The sequence below is a fragment of the Dendrobates tinctorius genome, unplaced genomic scaffold, assembly GCF_039654945.1.
Source record: "Dendrobates tinctorius isolate UK_male_01 unplaced genomic scaffold, ASM3965494v1 ptg000003l, whole genome shotgun sequence".
NCBI classification, from domain to species: domain Eukaryota; kingdom Metazoa; phylum Chordata; class Amphibia; order Anura; family Dendrobatidae; genus Dendrobates; species Dendrobates tinctorius.
In genome coordinates this window covers 45,633,823-45,652,500 of record NW_027361671.1, presented here as the reverse complement: position 1 = coordinate 45,652,500, position 18,678 = coordinate 45,633,823, and the positions used below count along the sequence as shown (strand labels likewise).

Sequence of the window (18,678 nt, the reverse complement as noted above, 5' to 3'; positions counted from 1 at the left end):
CTTATGGTCTTTGGCAAACTTGAGCCTGGCTCACCTTTGCTTCTCTTTGACGAAAGGCTTTTTTCTACCTTTACACGACTTGAGCCCTGCCTCTAGGAGCCAGTTACGAACTGTTCTTGCCATGCATGTCACCCCAGCTCCATTCCTTTTGTAGGTCACTTGATGTCATCCTGCGGTTGCAGAGTGACATTCGAATATGACGACGATCATCCCGGTCAGTGGAAACTCATTTCCGTCATCTGGACGAAATGGCTGTCAGACATGTAGAGAAGCTGACTGTTCTAAAACTGTGCAGTGGTCTCTTAATTTTCGCTAGAGCTGTATGTGTGTGTATATGTATATGTATCATACACACCTATACCATTCCGTGTTGGAGTATTACCATCCCACTTGGTAAAGTGTTAATGCACATTGACACTTTCTAATCAATGCTGATCCTACCAGACAGTGAAGGGGAATACAGTTTGAATCCGGTTGTCAACTAAAGTACACATTTACAAAAGAAATACCCAGCTGCAAGAAGATATTCTGTGAATTGTTTTTTCATGGAAAACACAAGAATTTTCTAAAAGATTTAGATAATTATTTGAGCTAAAAGTTCCTCTTGTGACAACTCCAGGTTTATGTTAGATAGGAAAAGAACAAATCTGCCAGTATAAGTCAATAATAAAAAGATTATGAGTATGCACATTGGGAAGAAGCCACAGTATGCACAGGCTTCATATTACTTTCATTGGTATATACACAGCCCACAGCTTTATAAACATGAAGCTTGGATATACAGCATCACCGCAGATATAACAAGATAAGAAAGGGCGTGTACGCCTATAACTATCAGAAAACCAAACAACACATATCAGTCATTATAATCACTGTCAGTCAACAGACCAGCATGCTTTATACCTACCGGGAGGAAAGCGAAGCCTCCCATGCACAGATCGCAGTCAAAATTCAACTATGCAGGTTAAAGCCATGAGTCTTAAGGTACTGTCACACTTAGCGATGTACCAGCGATCCCAACCAGCGATATGACGCGGTCAGGATCGCTGGTACATCGCTAAGTGGTCGCTAGTGAGCTGCCACACAGGCAGATCTCACCAGTGACATCGCAGGGGTCTGGGGGGTCGCTACTTACCTGTCAGACGAGGCGATCCTGACGTCCTCCCGCCCGCGTCGCTCGTCATCACAGCAGGAAGCTGACGAGAAACGGTCCAGGACGTTCTCGCGCGATCAGCGATAACCAGCAGGGGAGCGGTCGGAGGCAAGTATCAGACATAGCGATATCGCTAGCAATATCGCTGCTACGTCACAAAAACCAGTGACGTTATAGCGATATTGCTAGCGATATCGCTTAGTGTGACAAGCCCTTAAGCCTCTATAACATGCAAGCCTTGGGTGAAGGACATGAACATCAATTTGATGGTATGACTTGTCCCCCTCCACACCCCAAAAACTTAGTGTGACAGATTGTTGCTTTCTGTCCATCACAAGTTCAGCTCTCTGTTCACGGCATAAGAATGCGGTGATTGCTACATATGTACACAGTTGCTGGAAGAGAACAGACTTTTCCAAATTCTGGACAACACCTTAGTGCCACAGGAAAAAGGAGGACTTCTCAGATAAATCCAACGTTGAACATTGGAGTCGCTCTTCAACCATCCTTCTTCTATAGACTTTAGGTTGGAAGCGCATGCGAAAGTACAGAAGGTTTTTATTTTGACTCACATTCTAATACATGTTTTGTTATTTATAGGGGGTGGTAAAAAGAAAAACAGATTTTAGGGTGTATGCACAAGAAATAAAAACAGGGATACTGCATAAATGAGTCTGACGTAAAACAAAGCAATACCAGAATAGCATCTCCAATCTTTTATGCATCATTTATAATCTTTAAAGATGACAATTCACCAGGTTAAAAGTGGCTTATGATGCTCTTATTTCCTTCCCGCTGCTCTGCTAAATAAATATTTATTTTAATTTTTTTTTCTAAAATGTGCCATATGACTGCAAAGAAATTGGCCATTTTACTTAGTGCTAATTTTATAGTCTTTACCAAGAGGACGCAGCTCACAGGGTAAAAATATAGAGCAGCTTAATGATACATCAGCCAGCCATACCAACTTGGAAAAGACCTAAAAATTAGCACAAAATAGAATGGGAAAAGCCCAAATCGCATGAACTGTGTGACAATGATAAAAAACGCAATCCTCAGAGGAGCAGGAGGAATAAAATTTGGGCACAAAACGGTCACTTTTGACCTGGCGACAAGTCCTCCTCATACAGTAAAAGTTTAGCAAAGGATTGATGATGCTTCATAGGCCAAATAAAAGGTGGCAAATTCAGAAGATACAGCTGAAAATACAAGGCTCAAACTGCATAAAAAATGAACATATGGTAAGTTGTGTAGCCTACAGTCATTCAGACCTTTCTTAAAGATTATACTCAACAGTGTAAAATAAAAATAATTCTCAACTCCTGCATCAGCGATGGATCTCTGGTGATCGCGCGAGCTAGCTATGCCATGTGAGCGCTGTAGCCAATCAATGGCCACTAATGGGCTGCAGATCTTACATTTCCTGCAGATGAAATTCAGTGGTGCCACTACACTGATCATAGGTCCCTGTTCTTTACACCATAGGGTGTTTTTAATATTGTTTACTGTGCTTATGTCATACTAATAAAGATTACCTTTTCTTTATTTTTTGTATCTGCCGTTTCCCTTTGTGCACATGCCCTTTTTTCCCCCTCTTCCTTAATTTCTCGTACATGCTTGATAAACACTCTTGTTTTTCAATGTCTTTGTTATTTAGGTGGTGCCCATCCAAGCTTTTACAGTGGCTTGTGAAAGTATTCTTCCCCCTAGCATTTTTCATGCTTTGCTACTTGACAACCTGAAATTTCAGCTTTTTTTTTTGAGGGTTTGAGTCAGTTCATGGAAAGAACCTGCCTACAACTGTAAACATTTGTTTTTCTTTTTATTGAAAAGTAATCAACAAATAGGACAAAATCACTGAAAACTTCAGTGTGCATAACTATTCATCCCCCCTAAAGTCAGCACTTTGTAGAGCCTCCTTTTGCAGCAATTACTCCTGCAAGTCACCATGGATAAATCTCTATGAGCTTTCCATATCTTGCCACAGGGACTTTTGTCCATTCCTCAAGGCAAAACTGCTCCAGCCCCCTCAAGTTAGGGTACCGTTACACCTAGCGATACACCAGCGATATGACGCGGTCAGGATTGCTGGTACATCGCTAGATGATCGCTAGTGAGCTGCCACACAGGCAGATCTCACCAGCGACATCGCTGGGGACGGGGGTCGCTACTTACCTGTCAGACGCGGCGATCCTGCGTCCTCCCGCCCGACTCCAAGCGTCGCTCATCGTCACAGCAGGAAGCGCCGCAGGTAGTGACCGACGAGGAATGATCCAGGAGCTTCTCGCGCGATCAGCGATAACCAGCGGGAGAGCCGGTCAGAGGTAAGTATCACATGCAGCGATATCGCTAGTAATATCGCTGCAACATCACAAAATCGGTGACTTTACAGCGATATTGCTAGCGATATCGCAGTGTGTAACGGGGGCTTTAGACAGTTTCCACTGGTAAATAGCCTGACCACAGATTCTCAATTGGATTAAGGTTGGGGCTTTGATTAAACAACTCCAAAACATTACAAATTTTCCCGTACACTACTCAAGGGTTTCTTTAGCAGTATACTTGGGGTCATTGTATTGTTGGAAGGTGACCCTGGGGTCAGGAGTGTCAGCGTTAGTGATGAGCGAGTATACTCATTGCCCAGGTTTTCTCGAGCATGCTCGGGTGTCCTCCGAGTATTTTGGCGTGCTCGGAGATTTAGTTTTCGTCGTCTCAGCTGCATGATTTGCGACTGCTGGACAGCTTGAATACATGTATTGGAATGCCTGTTAGTTAGGGAATTCCCACATGTATTCAGCCTGTCTACAAGTCGCAAATCATGCAGCTGAGACGAAGAAAACTAAATCTCCGAGCACGCCAAAATACTCGGAGGACACCCGTGCAACGAGTACACTCGCTCATCACTAGCACTAGTCAGCGTGCCACTTGGTGTCATATTCGTGAAGCAGCACAAATACAGGTAAAAGTGTAGGGCATAGGCGTTCTATTATAACTATAATCGTGTGGATACAAGGTCTATCCTTATATGTATGCTGCAGTTGTATGCACTTTTTCAGCCTAGGCACTCTAATTAATCTATTTTTGGGCAGATATGTTTTGTTTTATTATATGGCAATAGCTTAGACCTTTTCTTTGCCTACACGGGTATAAAGATATAACGTAAATGTGGATATAGATCTATTAGACAGCGAAATGCCACAATGTTAAATTGTGATTTGTTTATATGAAGTGACACTGTTGATCATATCTTAAACTTTGCAACTAGTGGCATACTGAAATTATATGTGTGCGGATTAAATGACATACTGTGACCACACAAATATATATATATATATATATATATATATATATATATATATATATATATATATATATATATATATATTGCGCGTGGCGTGTGTATATATGCATATAGATGTGCATCACACACATATATATCCCTGTGTATTTATATATGCTGCTTTAGTTGGCTTCTTGTGTTTTATGGTTTGAGGCATCCTATTTTTATGTGTTTGTGTCTTAATATCAGTGAAATACAGCAATATATTTTAAATATTTTCTAACTTTATAACACTTATTGATCCAGATGTGGTATATTTACTGCAGGGATCGGTATGTTTATTTGTGTCAACATTTGCCATGTCTAATAAGTATGCAACAGAGTAGAATACTACTAAAGGTCTGTGTACACAAAACACACAGTAATACTAGGAAATGACAAAAGCATAAAAAGTCTCAAAAGCATTAATAAATAATGCAAGACAGCAAGCTTCTCCCTCAAGAAAGACAAGATGTCACCGGGTACGAGCAGTCAAGTATCAGAACAAAAGGGCTTTGATGGGGAATAATTACACAAGGGCCCAAGACTTTACCACAGGAAGAATAGATATCAAATTGTAAGGAAGCTTGGCTAGATGGACCAGGTATAGGAAGAATATCCATCTCATCATAACCTATCTAATCCTCCTACTCACGTTGCATAAAAGATTAGTTTTTTTTTTTACTCCCATGCAGGTAGAGCAAAGTGAGAATATACAAGAAATGGGGAGTAAGAACAGACACGTATATCGTGTAAGAACTGAACTAGTGAAACTTCTTTGTAACTAATAGTTAAATGTTAAACTAGAAAAGTAACGGCCAAAATGAAAAAGTTTCAGACAGGAAAAACATGTTCAATTCAATGCAAATATGGAATAAAAAAAAAACGCAAGAAAATTCTCACATACAGAACGGTAATGATCAATTGATGGAGTTGCTGGTCTGCTCTGATCCGCTAGCAGCACACCGGCATAACGCTGCTGCCTAGCAATACCAGCCCATGGGTTGGAGTCCCCCATTGAGTAGAGATGCACATGCCCTAGTTTCACTAGTTCTGAAAATACATAAGTGTTGTTGTACTCAGACTTTTTCAACAGTGCGAGACAAATAGTGGAGCGGGGGTCCAACATGGATAGGGGACTAACTTGCTATGTACATGGAATAGCTTGACATTTTGGGACTAACCTTAAGATTTTTGAGGTATACAAGATAGTGAGCAACACAAATGTCAGCCTGACAATTACAGCAACTCTCAAACTCCTTACATGTTGCCACGGCAAAATGTTCTCTAGATAAAGGAGCTAAACGCCCATAAATATTTTTTTTCCATTAAATTTGTGAATATGTATATGGGTGCAGTATGAGTATTATTATACTCATCTACCCACGCCTTGTCCAGAATCCAGCACCGTTGAATCATCTTCTTAGTGACATCACTACAAACCAGACTACCCAGGTTCAGTCTGTGCATCTTTTTCAGTAAAAGTCTATGGATCCTTGTTCTGATGCTCCATAGACGTACATCAAAAAGGTCACTTAGAGGGCAGCATGACGCAGAGAATGTGCAGAGCGGTGAGGTCACTCGGAAGAGAAGCAAAACGGTGATGGACATAAGTGGAGACGGTGGCAGAACATGAGTATATTAATACATACACTCACATTAAATGAAAGCAATATTCATGATAGTGTTTCATGAAATACCATATAGCTAAAGAAGAATTTCAAGAAAAAGTGTTAAGACCGAGACTGTGCAGAAAATCAGAAAATATAGTAACCCTTTCAGGCCAGGAACTAGGTATGCCACATTATCAGCATTTCTTGAGGTGTTACAGCTAGGATCTGCCCCTAATAATTGTAGGTGGTGTGAACCTATAGGCATGGGGGCACATCACTCTTAAAGCCCATCTGCATGTCCATAAGGTGATCATGGGTTGCTGATGGGCTGCTATGACAGCAGGGGGTCTGTGGGACACACCCGTGCTTGTCACTACAGAGCTCCTTTGTACTATATGCAGAAATGCTATGGCTACATACAGCACAAGCAACCAACTGATGGCAGGTTCAAGTCCCGCAAGGGGACTAATACTTATAGTGAAAATAAAAAAAAATAAAAAAAAAAACAAAAATAAAAAAAAAAAAAAAAACAGTGTTTTATAAAAATAAAGAAAATATTACATTTGAAATCACCACCAGTTTCACCCATTAAAAATAAGAATAAAGAAATTAAAAAATACACGTGATAGATCCGGCTCTTCTGAATATGGCGCTATCAAAATATAAAAATAATTAACCCAAAATCGGTAAACATCGTAAACGAAAAAATTCAAGAATGCCAAAATTACGCTTTTTTTTTTTACCATACAAGGTCACACAAAATGCTGTAACAAGTAATGAAAAAGTCCTATCTATCCTATAACAGTATCAATAAATGGCATCTTGACAAAAATAAGCTGTCACACAGCTCCATCCACCAAAATATAAAAATGTTGCGGGTCTCAGAATATGGCGACAAAACAAAAACCTATATTTTTTTTTTTTATCAAACTTCTGGTTTTTGGGTTTTTTTTTTTTTAAATTGACATATTTGGCATCACCACAATTATACTGAGCAGAATCATATTTCCAGGTCATTGTCAACCACACAATGGGAGACTGTAAAAACAAATATCAGAATTGTGTTTTCTTTTTTTGATTTTTTTTTCACAATTTCTTCCCACTCAGGAGTTTTTTCCTCCGTATTCCAGTACACTAAGTAGTGAAATTACAACTTGTCCCGCAAAAAGCAAACCCTCATATGTCTATGTGGCAAGAAAAGTAAAAAAATGTTATGGCTCTGGGAAGAGGGGGAGGGAAAAAAAAGAAAATACAAAAGTGAAACTTGGACGAATTGTAAAAGGGTGAAGCAATCAACGAAATATTAAAATTTATATTTAAAAATGCATAAATTCGGGATTTTGTACCCAGATAATGAAAATCGGCCATGAGCAGAAGTGATAGCAGGAAACCATTTCTCCAGCCTTTATTGCCTGGGAGACGCTTACCTGGACATCAGATTTTTGGCTACCACTCGCAGTAGCAAACTTACAATCCTCTTTATTGATTGGAAGCAATGCAGGTGCAGAGGGTAAGAGAGGAAAGAATGATCCGCGACTCCCGTTTATGGCTTCCGGGCTCTTCTGCCCATCTTTCACAGACTCACTCAGGTTGATTACAGAGTCTCTTATATTAGAGATGATCTCATTATTTTCTGCTAGCAGCCGCTCCAAATGATCAATTTTCTCTTGAAGTATCGAGAGCTGACCCTGAAAAAGAAAAAAAAAAAAAATCATGTTTAGTTTTGGCGAACGCACATTTTGTTACAGTTTATATATAGACAATCGACTTAAACAGCGGAGACACTTTATATAAACATTGGGCTTCTTGTACTAAAGCAAAGTTATTGCCTCTTATAGTCAGAAACAGTATTCTTAATTAGTAGAGGAAACATGACAGTGCTAAATATAAGAGCCGGTGTAACAAGTCTGAAAGATTCCAGCTGAGACGCAAGCAGAATCGCGAACGCAGCTCTGAATTGTAGTTGCATAAGAAGTCATAGAAAAAGTTCATGTAAAAGGGAGTCTGTCAGCACAAAACGACTGTTCAAACCAAGCACAAGCAACTGCTGCACCCTAGGCGTGGCCAAACAGTCCAGTTTACCCTCCCACCTACTTGTTTTGCCGCCCCCTCTTCTGTGAGTGACAGTTCCGGACAGGGGAAGGAAAAGAAAAATGGAATACAAGCAAATAGGAAGGTGCACTGAACTTCTGGACCACATCAAGGAAGCCCCGAACACCTGAGCTGGCTATGAACAGTCATTTTGTGCTGACAGACTCCTACAACGTGATTCATATCTGAATCCACAAGTATAAGTTATGCTAGCTACACATGAAAGTACACCAAGTTGGGACGGCAATGATGTCTGCTCCACAAAGGACACTGCAGGAAGCAGAGACTAAAACCCGCCAAGCTTCAGACACGTAGGAGGACCACACAGGATCCTTTCCAAAGGGCGTCTCAGGAAGCAGAAGACCGCTAAGAGATACCGCAGGACGTATAAAGCTTCAGTACAGCAACAGTACAGAAAAACTAAAGCAATTTGAGGAGAAAGTCTTGTACTATATGACTGGAAGCTGTAACTGCTTACTGGAGAAATTACGTGAAGACACTTGTCGGTAACTCAACAGGAACTAAAACAAAATGAAGCCTGACGTCACCAACACCGCAACCCTGTCTGACAATGCTCCAGAAATCATCAACCGTGGCAAGGGTAACATCTCCTTGCTACTGGCAGTCTGGCTTGAAAACATCTAGAAGGTGGGTTTCCTTTGAGATCAATAGTTACATGACATTTTAGGAGAAATGCCAGCAGCAGTGTCTTCCATATAATTATAGTTATTAGAGCTGGATTTATCATACAGTGGAATAGGGCGATTATTAAAAAAAAAAAAAACACTTTTTTTTAATTGTGTCCCCGCCTCCCTACATTTAGGACAACCCCAAAATACACATACCACCCTCGCATATACCAAGACGACGCTCCTTTGGCTCATACTGCTGCATTAATACACTAAGATTATACGTTGGGAGGTCTCACATCACACACTGAATGAAAAAAAGACTACCAGAGGTTTTAAAGGGGCACACGTAGTGAGAGAGAAGGAACAGTTTGTAAAGGAAGGGAGACAAACGTCTTAAAGCTATATATGGCTTAAAGAGGTTATCTAGCTTAAGTAAAAAAATAATGCTTGCCCTATATCCACCGTACGCATGGGTGGTCTCGTAACCGCTTGTATGCAATTTCCATAACTGCAGTTCTCTTAATTGTCTCATTCTCTCAAAGTTCACCATCTGATTTCCTTGCCCGGTGCCTGAAGTTAGACAGTAAAAGGCCTTTGACACATAGCGACATCGCTAAAGTATCACCGATTTTGTGACGCAACAGCGATATCGCTAGCGATCTTGCTTTGTGTGACACGTACCTGCGACCGCCCCCCCCCCCGCTTGATAACGCTGATCGCGCTCGAATGTCCTGGGCCATTTTTTCCTCGTTGGCGTCCCGCTGGTGCCGACTAGCGATGCATGGACATAGGCGAGAGTCGTCATCATCATCGCTGCAGTGTGACAGGTAAGAGCGACCGCCGACGGATCGCTTATCGCTGCTGCGTCGCTGGTGAGATCTGTCTGTTTGGCAGCTCACTAGCGACCATTAAGTGATGAACCAGCGATCCTGACCAGGTCGTATCGATGTCGGGATTGCTGGTGCATCACTAAATGTAACGGGACTTTAAGCCATCAACCTAAAGCTCTAGTGCTGGACATGGAAACAACCTTGGGAGGCAGGGGCTTCTTAAGGACTATTTGTATATGAATTAAAATGTGAATTTCTCCAGAATGCAGCAGCAGATAGAAGATATAAAGGTGTCAGTGGATTTACATTTCAAAGACCTGAATGACCTTAAATGCAGTTTGAAGAGGATGATCTTACTGACAGATTCCCTTTAATGTTTACTACATAGAGAAAACTGTTTGGATGAATTTGCTCTTGGTCAGTGAGACCTGGGCTTATATTCATGCATTTTGCCAAACAGGAGTGTTGGAAACCTTTGTTAAAAGTGATGACATGAGATATGGATGGTAAGGAGTACGATTCGGTAATATGGCAATCATACAATGCAGGAATCCTCTGCATACCTGGAGGTAATTTTGACAAGTCTTGTCGCTTCATTAACAGTGCGGATGGATCTTTAATGATTGAAATTTTAGCCTCATGTTCTTTCTTAAATTACAGTAACTTATTACAGAAATCTGGAGTAAATACATTACTAAATATGCCCCATAGTATCTCAGCAGCGTCCCGATACCCGCCAACCCAGACAGGCTGGAGAAAGTATACTGTCAAGTATAAACACACAGATGAAGTTTCCTACAGGTCTGCTTTACAGCAGGGTCCACACACTACTGTGGATGTTACGAGCCAGTTAGACCACGATGTTTTAGGGATTTTGTTTATTTTCTTTAGCTGTCATCAGACAAGTACTGAGACCACAAACCTCAAGTGAAAACAGCCATAAACCAAAAGGTGCAGCAGCTAATTTCTATAATCTAACACTTACTTGCATTGTAATGTCTTCACATCTTGTTCCATCCAGATGGGTCTGGATCTCAGAATTCCAAAGGGAGGAAGTTCACCGACCGCCATATTGGGACACCCAAGTGATGAGTGTCTCAATATGTCAATATGGAAACTGCTAGTGGTACCAGCGGAACACCGTCGCACCACACACACTGTATATGCCAGGTCAAAGAAGAGATGAGAGGAGAAGACAGCAGATGGGGGAGAGAGAAAGCGCATGGGGGGGAAGACAGCTCAAACCAGACAGCACATGAGGGGAGAACACAGCACAGGAAGGAGAGAGACAGCAGACAAGGGATAGCACATGGGGTAGACAGGTCAAAGAAGAGAGCACAGACGGCAGAAGTCAGCACATGAGGAAAGAGAGAGTGAGAGTGGATAGGTGGGTGAGCACAATGGGGGGGGGGGGGGGGGGGGAATTCTCTATGCTGCAAAGCCTGCCCCCATCGCGACATTACCGCCCTCCGTCTAGTATAAAGAATAAGGGCACACTACAAGTAGAAAATGTTCACCCAGAAAAGAGAAAATATGAAAGGAGGTGCTACAAGGGTAGTAACGATACAATGAGAACAAAAAGAAAAAGGACTCCCCAATAAACGTGCACACTCCCATATGGAAAATAAACTCTTATTATTACTGACATTATACAAAAACAGGTTAAAAACAATTTAAAAAAAAGTGACAAAAACAGTTGGGTCACAGGCCGGATGACCATCTGACTTAACAGGTAGACAATACCAAACATTGCGTACAATAATCGTATGATAGGATCGCACAAATCACCGTCACATCAGGTAATCAAGGATACAAAAATCCTGCTATAAAGGTCAAGTAGGTCAGGGCTGTGTATTGTAAAGGCAAATGTAAACAGAATAACTTAACAATTGCGCCAATAGTAACAAATAAATCATGCAGCAACCGCCCAGAGAAAACAAGTCGGCTGGTAAGGAGAGGCACCTAGGCTCGCTTCCCTGAATGAGGGAGCCGTGAATGCAAACTTGCCACCTAAAAGAGAAGACCTGCAAATGCATGGAAGCTATGACTGGCAAGAGGTCACGGATTAGATGTGCCTGTCCAGAAAGATACAAAGCTCCCCAGATCAGTGCGCCCAGAACATTCAGGGTGCAAGCATGGAACAATAAGGGGCCCACCTAATATTTCTAGGCACAATGACCATGTGGAGTCTGAAATTTGTCTACACTATAAATTATAATGCAAAAAGAAATGTAGATAGGTGGCAGCTTCCAGATGACACGGCTCATCTCATGGGTGGCAAAGAATAACAAAAGTGAAAAACAAACATGTTTGATCCTTATTTTTCTAATAGGAGGAGATCAGACTATGATAATCCTCAGCCAACATTAATCAGAATACTGGCTGATGTGTAAACTATTTATGGCCAGGAAGGACCTTTTATATTGTTATTCTCAAGTTGTCTCTCCAGTACACCACTTAATAATCTTTATTTTTTATATAGCGCTAACATATTCCGCAGCGCTTTACGGTTTGCACACATTTTCATCACTGTCCCCAATGGGGCTCACAATCTAAATTCCCAAACAGTATGTCTTTGGAGTGTGGGAGGAAACCGGAGTACCCGGAGGAAACCCACGTAAACACGGGGAGAATATACAAACTCCTTGCAGATGTTGTCCTTGGTGGGATTCGAACCCACCAAGGGCAAAAGATGCTCAGTATTGTGTGTGGCCTCCACATGCCTGTATAACCTCCCTACTGTACAATGCTAACCACTGAGCTGCCCACTTTCTGATCTCTCACTTCCAGTGCCTGGCAGTGTGATCACTTCTTCAGTGCGAGTTCTGACGAGAAGCAGAGCTGTGGTATTACTACAACTATAAAGCTCAGCACAAGTTCTGCAGTAACGTATCCGGCCACCAGTGGTTTTTTCTGGCGTCTACACTTATCACTGGATTTGCACAGCAGGTGGCTCAGAGAGAACCACGATTAGGAGACTTGCACTGAAATTATGGAGCGGGCAGATTATTTTGCAAGAGATGAAAGAGACCTGCTTATTAAGACAATAAAGGGAGGCGGAGGGAGGTGAGAGGTTAACTGCTGTATAGAAATCAATGGGATGGAGAGCAGTGGCTGGTATGTTAGGGAGTTAAAAAAAGCACTCCCAGCAAAGTTTTATCCCTCTTAATATATTGCAGTCATCTTATTCTATACCACTGCGTACTTACCATTACTCATTTTGCCTTTCTACCCAGCTAATTCTTCTCTTTTCCATTGGGTCTATGACAACACATGATTAACAACTGACTAGCTGAATCCTTCTAAGCTCTATGTAGAAAAAGGAAGTCTATTTTTCTTGTATGACTCATGAGTCACTGCAAAAGTCCCTGACAGGGGGGAGGAGGGAGCAGCTGGGAAGGGAATTGAAGAGGTAAATGATAATACAGGGATAAGAGACTTCCTGTATCTACATAGAGCAGAGAAAAGAGAAGAAATAACTGGGTAGAAAAGAAATATGAGCAATTGTAAGTACTCAGTGCTATAGAATATGAGGTTTGTAACATATTAAGAGGATAAAAACTTTGATGGGAGGAGCGCTTCTTCAACCCCTTTCTTGGAATGTATCCACCGTTCTCCCTCGATTAGGATCTGGGCAGGAACTAGTGGCCGAGGTCCATGGAAACCAACTGTATGCCATGTAAAATAAAGCTTCTCACTGCAGAAGAATGCAAACTTATTTTCTTGTTGTGTAACTAAAGCAACTTGATATTATAATACCCCCTTTATTATTCAAATATTTTATTAAAAGGTTTTAACTATTTACATGCAAAAAAAAAAAAAAAAAAAAAAAACAGGCATTACAGCAATCTTAGGCTACTTTCACACATCAGGTTTTCGGCGTCAGGCGCGATCCGGCGTCGTGCCGGAACGCCGGATCCGGCAAATGTTTTGTAAAACCGGATGTGACGGATCCGGTTTTCTGCCGGATCCATCTTTTTCTTGACAGACAAAACCGGATCCGTCTCATCCGGTTCATCCGTTTTTCTATCCGTTTTTCGACGGATTACGCCGGATCCGGTTTTTAAAATTGACCCTTGTGGCCTTCCGAACGGGATTGGCTACTGGAAAACTATATATAGCATGTTCCTACAGCCCTTCTTTGACAGGTTGTAGAGGAGAAAGTGCAGGTTGGAGAGAAGAGCAAGTTACTGGCGAAGATGGATGTTGTCATTGGAAATATTTTGAAGAATTTGGCGGATTTTATAGCGGAGGCGAATCGTTTGAGGGTGATTGTTCTGGAGAAGGAGAGAGCGAGACAGCAGCGCATCAGGCATCGTAGACGACGTTTGTGGATCCACCCCATCACAGCCAAGAGAATGACGCGTGGGGTCTATTCTACACTCTGCATGGACCTTCGACAAAACCCGGATAAATTTTTTGGATATGTTAGGATGAAAATGGAGAATTTTGATTACTTGGTGGAGCGCATTGCACACCTCATAAGAAAAGCGGACACCTATTGCCGCTTCTCTGTTTCACCCGCAGAGCGTCTGATGGTGACTTTAAGGTAAGCCACATTTATTGGATGTGATCGCATCAGAGCACACTTTCACTGCAATCTTGTTGGTGGTAGTTTGTATCTCCAAGTGTTATAGCTCAGTTTTGGTATGTAATGCTGTGATTTAAAACTAATTTATTGTTTTTTAATTCCCCACAGATTTCTTGCAACTGGAGAATCCCTTTCGTCACTGCATTTCCAGTACAGACTCGGGATTTCCACCATATCTGGAATAGTGAAGTACACATGCCGTGCACTGTGGGACTCCTTAGCTGAAGAGTTTTTACCAGAGCCCACAACAGAGAGGTGGATTGAAATTGCTGACAAGTTTCAACAGATATGTCAGTTTCCCAACTGCTTGGGCGCTGTGGACGGGAAACATATCCGCATTGTAAAGCCAGCTGGATCGGGATCGGAATATTTCAATTACAAGAAATATTTTTCAATTGTCCTCATGGCCATCGCTGACGCGGAATACAAATTTATTGCGGTTGATATTGGGGCCTATGGCCGCTCCAATGACTCAAGTTTTCAAACTGTCTGCCATGGGGCGCAAACTGAAGGGAAACACCTTCCAGTTCCCACCACCTAGACCGCTGCCGCAAACATCTGGTCCACCTATGCCATTTGTCTGTGTAGGGGATGAAGCCTTCCAGCTGTCAGAACACCTTTTGAAACCGTACTCTAGCAGAGGATTGACAAGACCAAAACGCATTTTTAATTACCGCCTCACAAGAGCAAGAAGAATGGTTGAATGTACCTTTGGTATTCTGACAGCCAAATGGCGGGTTCTATTGACTGCGATCAACCTCAAGACAGAAACTGTGGACGAGGTGATCAAAGCGTGCGTGGTACTCCACAATTTTGTTATCTGCAAGGAACCCATTTCCATTGAGGACACCTCTGAAGAAACCACCTTGCAAGATTACCATGACATTACCACTAGAAGTTCTGTGACTGTTTCAGTAATGAGGGACAATTTTGCACTATACTTTATGTCACCTCAAGGCAGAGTACACTGGCAGGATGACAGAGTGTGAAAGATTTGTGCCCTAACCAAACTTGTGTACCTTCTGTACCAACAGTATATACCTTTGCCAACCAAAGTTGGCTATCTTGTCATGGTCTCTATTTTTAGCTTTAGGCCACAGGTGTGTACCTGGTTGTGTTTTATGCAAAGTATTTCACCTTTTAACAAAAGTTGTGTACATTGTTAGGAAATCACCAACAATAAACACAACTTTTTAGGTGAAATACTTTGCTTCAAACACAACCAGGAACACAACTGTGGCAAAAAGCTAAAATTTACCCACAGTTATATACCTAGTTTTGAATACCATTTCACCTTTTAAATACCCTGTATTTAACCTTTTTCGCCGCAGAAAGAAATGACAGACAACCAGTGTAAAATAATTTAACTTTTATTGAAAAATGTTTTTTTTTAGTAAACTTTTTTAAAATTTTAATAAACTTGTTTAATAAAGCTTTGAAACCATAAAACTGGTAATTTTTATTTAAATACACACATTATAAATCTGTGTAGTGTGTGGTGGAAATACTGCTGGAGGGGCTGCGGGACACTTCGACACTGGGAGTGTGGAGAGAGGACTGGGATCGTGGTGGGGAAGGAACAGTTAGAGGTGAAGGTGTGGAAAAAACTACAGAATGGGTGGACATGTGGGAAGCAGAAGAGGTGGTGGGTGGTGGAGTGGAGGGTTGGGCAGGGACTGTAGGAGCAGATGATGTTGATGGCAAGTTGTATGGGGAAGGAGTTTGGTACGGGGCAGGTTGCTGGAAGTGGGGAGATGTCTGGTACGGGGCAGGTTGCTGGAAGTGGGGAGATGTCTGGTACGGGGCAGGTTGCTGGAAGTGGGGAGGTGGATGGTGCTGGGGAGGTGGATGGTGCTGGGGAGGTGGATGGTGCTGGGGAGGTGGATGGTATGTAATAGGAGGGGGAGGATGGAAAGTGGCTGGAGGGGGTGTAGATGTAATAGGAGGGGGAGGATGGAAAGTGGCTGGAGGGGGTGCAGGTGGAGGAAGTACTGTGGTGGGAGGAGGAGGTTGGGAGGTAACTTGCTGGAGAGCAGCGTGGCATGAATGCATTACATGCATCTGCTGGGCAGGAGAGAGCGTTTCCATGCGCTCCACAACAGACCTGAAAAAGGTGTGGTTTGGCGAAGATCTTGCTTATGAATGCATGGTTTGCAGAAGTGTCTTCACCTCCAGAATGCTGGAGTTGATCTGCTGATAGCCTGCGGAGATTTGCTCTGACAAGACTTTTAGACAGTTCTGGAAAGATGCATTCAGATGCAAGAACTCTGGCGCATAACTCTTTTCCTGACCCCTCTGCCGCTGCCGCCCAGTACCCGCAGGTGTACTAGAGGTGGCAGGGGCAGAAGGGTGGGGTAAAGGGAAAGCGATCTCCTCACCAGCAGCTTCATGTAATGTAGGCGGCCACGATGCTCCTGTGCTGGTGCATGGGACAGATGGGTCGAATGTGTGGGAAGGCTGGGAAGGTGCAGATGTACCGGGGCGGTCGAAGTGTCCCTCGGTGCCGGTCTCCTCAGGGATCGCCTCAGAAGGGTCCAATCGTGCAGGCTCCCGAGTGCTGCTCACCGTGCTGTGGAATAAAGAGAAAAAAAAACAATTAAAATAGTGACATGGTATGGCCCTGGCGGAAAAAAAAAAGTTACATCTAAACATTTTTTTGTCATATGTGGTGTGTAATATTTACCTTCTGGTGAGCATTGTCTCCTGGAGGAACGACAGGGCTCGTGCGTACTTGTACTTGCTCCTGCGTCCTCCAGATCCACTCGGGGCCCGCATCTCTTTATTGAATTCCTTCTTGAAACGATCCCTCACAGACCGCCACCGCTTCACAATTCTCTCCCCTGAAACGAGAAAGGACAAAGTGGTTAGTATACAACATCAGTGTTTCCCAAACTCCAGTCCTCATGGTCCCCAGGGTTCATGTTTTCAGGATTTCCAAAGTAAATAGAAATCCTGAACACATGATCCGTGGGGACCACGAGGACTGGAGTTCGGGAAACACTGGTTTAAATCAAGCAACCGGTACTGTATATACTTACGCTCTTTAATCTGGGCCCGAGCTTCGAGGTCCTCCCAGCGGTCCACAAGGAGCGAACAGATTTCCTCCCAGAGTCTTCGGGTAACGATCAGGTCAGCGTGGCGGCGGTCAGCCATATTCCAGAGCGGCTCCCTTTCTCTGACGAGATCGATGAGGCGGTCCACATCAAATCCCTCCATCCTCACCGTCAGAGTCGGGAGCACGCTGTGAAGGCTGTTAAAGAAAAAGACAAAAATAACATAATTAGCCTCCACAAAAGAAATGAAATAAAAAGTGCAAAAAAAACAAAGCAAAAATATTTATACTTACACGCTGGTGTCCGCCGCGTTGCTGTCGCCGGCGACCCTGGGAGGCACTGCAAGGACCTCTTGGCCGAGCACCAGATTGGGAAGACTAGAGAAGAAAACAAAAAATGTTATGTCTTTGGATGTAGGCATTTGTTTGCTGTGTGTGGTCTGCAGAACATTGTTTTCTATGTGTTGTGTGTAGTGTGATGTTGTGTTTCTGCGTTTGATGCAAAAAACTTACCAATTGTGAGCCCACTCCAAGTGTCTGTCCACCCCTTCCTTCTTCTGGGAGCTCCTCTTCATCTTGTGATTCCTGTTTTGAAATAAAAGGCAATGAATACACATATATTACAGAGATGATGGATTTTGGAAATAAAAACTTACCGTCAAACGCTGACGATGCGAGGGAGGGCTCCCAGAAGATGTGCTGTCTTCCTCATGGCCAGACTCCATGGCTGTGGGTGATGTTTCTGCTGCTGCCATTGCTGCTGCTGCTGCTGCTGCTGCTGCTGCTGCTGCATCTATTGGGCGGCTGTTGAATAAAGAGAAACAAAGGGCCAATGAATATCTTGATATTCCATAGCCCTAGTTTGGAGGAATGGGGGATTTGATAATTACCGTCTCTCATCTGCTGCTGGACTCCCCTCCCGTTCAGCATGCTGCTCCATTTGGGGTGGTGCTGATGGTGCTGCTGCTGCAGATGTCTGCTGCCTTCTCCTGCTCCTGGTTCTTGGCTTGGGTGGCATGTTGGGTGTGGCTGAGGGTCCCATTGTCTTGCTTTTATATATGTCCTGTGGGCAGAGCTACTGAGCATGCTCAGACCAAAGAAACCGGATCCGGCACATTGTGGCGCTCATAGGCTTTCATTGTATGAAAAAGCCGGACACGCCGGATCCGGCGTGTCCGGCTTTTTCGACGGAGACAAAAAACGTTACAGTCTCCGTTTTTTCCAGACGCCGGATCGCGTCACATTGCCGGATCCGGCGAAAATCGGATGAAACGCATGGCCATCCGGCTCGATCCGGCTCTAATGCAAGTCAATGGGGGGGAAACCGGATCCGGCATTGCATTTCGACGGATCCGGTTTTAGTCAAAAGCGCCGGATCGCGCCTGACGCCGAAAACC

The 18,678-nt window shown here is 43.1% G+C and overlaps 1 protein-coding gene across 1 annotated transcript in view; it reads right to left on the bottom strand.

Moving 5' to 3' along the window:
- The window catches only part of MAN2A1 (mannosidase alpha class 2A member 1), a 195,345-nt gene that overhangs the window by 134,850 nt on the left and 41,817 nt on the right, over positions 1-18,678 (bottom strand). The window contains exon 2 of the mRNA XM_073549319.1: positions 7,513-7,773. Within this exon, the coding sequence (XP_073405420.1) occupies positions 7,513-7,773 (261 nt within the window). The remainder of the gene's footprint in view (positions 1-7,512; positions 7,774-18,678) is intronic.